At 42.4% G+C, this 2,500-nt stretch overlaps 1 protein-coding gene across 1 annotated transcript in view; it reads left to right on the top strand.

Moving 5' to 3' along the window:
* Window positions 1–2,500, top strand: part of LOC125025015 — a 33,135-nt gene that overhangs the window by 15,157 nt on the left and 15,478 nt on the right. The window contains exons 6-7 of the mRNA XM_047612852.1: window positions 25–208; window positions 1,799–1,980. Coding sequence (XP_047468808.1) covers window positions 25–208; window positions 1,799–1,980 — 366 coding nt within the window. The remainder of the gene's footprint in view (window positions 1–24; window positions 209–1,798; window positions 1,981–2,500) is intronic.

The raw sequence follows: 2,500 nt of genomic DNA, 5'->3' as shown, positions 1-2,500 counted from the left end.
TCAACCTCTTCATCAACACCACAGCTTGGGGACTGAGCCTGAGGAAGTACCACTCCACCGTGAAGATACCAGACCCGACGGCCGAGTACTTGAGCTATTACACTGACAACGGAGCCTACCATTACTACAACCCTCTCCCCTTCACCAACTTCCGCGATGCTGTTCTGGATGTGTACAACCACTCAGTGAAGAATGGTGTTCCCATTAGGTGAGGGCATGTGTGGTGGGGTCCTCGGTGGATGGTGTGGTGGTGGATAGAGAGTGTGGAGTGGATGGAAGGAAGGAAGGAAGGAAGGAAGGAAGGAAGGAAGGAAGGAAGGGAGGATGGAGGGAGGATGGATGGATGGGAAGAGGGAGGGAGGGGGGATGGAAGGATGGAGGATGGAGGGAAGAAGATGGATGGAGATAGGAAATGAGGGTAGGTGAATGGTGATTGTGGAGGGAGGGTGAAGGGGAGAGGAAGAGAAAGGGAGAGAGAGAAGGAGGGAGAGACAGTGATAGAGAGGGAGTGAGCGAGAGGGGAAGAGAAAGAGGGAGGGAGAAGGAGAGAGAGACAGAGATAGAGATTGAGGGAAAGAAGGAAGGAAGATGGGGAAGCGAGAGAGGGAAAGGAAGAGAAAAGAGGAAGGAAAGGAAGAAAATGAAGAGGAAGGGATGGAAAAAGAAAGAAAAAAAATCATCAACGTTCCCGGTTTCCTTTTTAAACATTTCAAAATCGTGTTTGGGGGTAATTAGTATATTATGATTAGTTTGATTAACGATAATAAATATGAGAGTCGCCTAATCTAAAACCTAGTAGCTTCACGAACTTATTTTTTTTATTACCATCAACAGATGAAGCATTAATTGATATAAATAAAAAATGCGACATTTACGATTTTGGCAAACATGCGAACATTATACTTAATATATTTTCCATGAATTTGTTTCAAGAATGAAACCCAAGAATATAAACATATCTTAGGAAATTAGAGAAATTGTGAGGGAATAAAACAGATTATATATGTTTGTTTTCCTATTATCACTTTTATTCTGTTTACCTTTTCTTATATTTTGATACTGAGGAGCCATTTGGGAGGAAAAGGGAATATATTCGTGGTGATTAACAGTGTGAATTGAGTGAGTGCATGAGAGTGTGTGTGTGTGTGTGTGTGTGTGTGTGTGTGTGTGTGTGTGTGTGTGTGTGTGTGTGTGTGTGTGTGTGTGTATGCGTGTGTGTGTGTGCGTGTGCGTGTATGCGTGCATGCGTATTCGTGCCAGCGTGCTTATTCGTGCGTGCATGTAAAACTGCCTATGCACTTGAAATCGAGTTAAATAAGCGTGTCGAAAGGTCAGAAGTCGAATAAAGTGAAGCTCAAGAAGAGGGTCTGCGGTAGACAGCCAAAATGGCCGCCAACTTAAGGATCAAAAGTAGATCTGTCTAAACTACAACTACAGATTCCATTTTACCTTTCTGTCTTTGTTAGTGGTTCCTGTGTGTGTAATATAGAAACCTTGGATTCACCAGAAAGTTAGACCAAGCAACGGCAATCAACAGCAGAGAGGTGTATATATCCTTGTCACATTAAAAAAAAAAAAAAAAAAAAAAACGTGTACACACACACACACACACACACACACACACACACACACACACACACACACACACACACACACACACACACACACACACACACACACACACACTCAAATACCATAGACCTACGTACACCAATCTTCTAAAAAAGGTAAATAAATAAATTAGTTAATAATAATAAAAAAGTAGTCAAAACTCAGCCTCGATACCACCGGGTCGCAGGTACCTGCAGCTGGACTCCTGGTGGTACCACAAGGGGGAGGGCGGAGGCGTCAAGAACTGGACCGAGATACCCTACCTCCTCCCCGACGGTATTGGTACCCTTTACGAGACCACCGGCTGGCCAGTCATCGCTCATAACAGGTACTTCAGCAGCGACACCGACTACGCGCGCCAAAATGGAGGTTTGTGCCTTGGTCAAGTCATTGCATGTTGATGTTTTTTTTTTTGTTTTGTTTTAACTGTTTTGTTTAATGTTTTTTTTAAGTGTTTAGTTTATTGACACGATTTTTTTTAATTTTTTTTATTATTATTACTTTTTTTTTTTCTTTTTTTTTTTTTTTACATATAATACAGATTGCTGTGAGTTCTAAAAATAGTTTTGATGACGAGGCTGGCGGTCTCAGCTGGGCAGGAAGGGTTCGAAGTGCGTGCAAGAGGCAGCTTTCCCTTCCTTTTCTGCCTCTTCGTTATCTTGTTCTTGTTCCCCTTCATTATTTCCTTTTCTTTTCACTTTCCCTTTATTTTATCCCTTTCATCCTGCTCCTCTTCTTTCTTATTCTTTTCTTACTTCATTCTCTCGTGCTTCTTTACCCTCTTCCTTTTCTTTTCCTCCTCCTTTCTTCTTCTCCTTATTCTTCATCTCCTCCTCCTCCTCCTCCTCCTCATCTTTCTTCTTCTTCCCCTCGTCCTCCTCCTCCTTTT

Source organism: Penaeus chinensis, chromosome 4, assembly GCF_019202785.1.
Source record: "Penaeus chinensis breed Huanghai No. 1 chromosome 4, ASM1920278v2, whole genome shotgun sequence".
NCBI classification, from domain to species: domain Eukaryota; kingdom Metazoa; phylum Arthropoda; class Malacostraca; order Decapoda; family Penaeidae; genus Penaeus; species Penaeus chinensis.
Note: the sequence above shows the minus strand (reverse complement) of the source record. Positions and strands in the feature narration are given on the sequence as shown.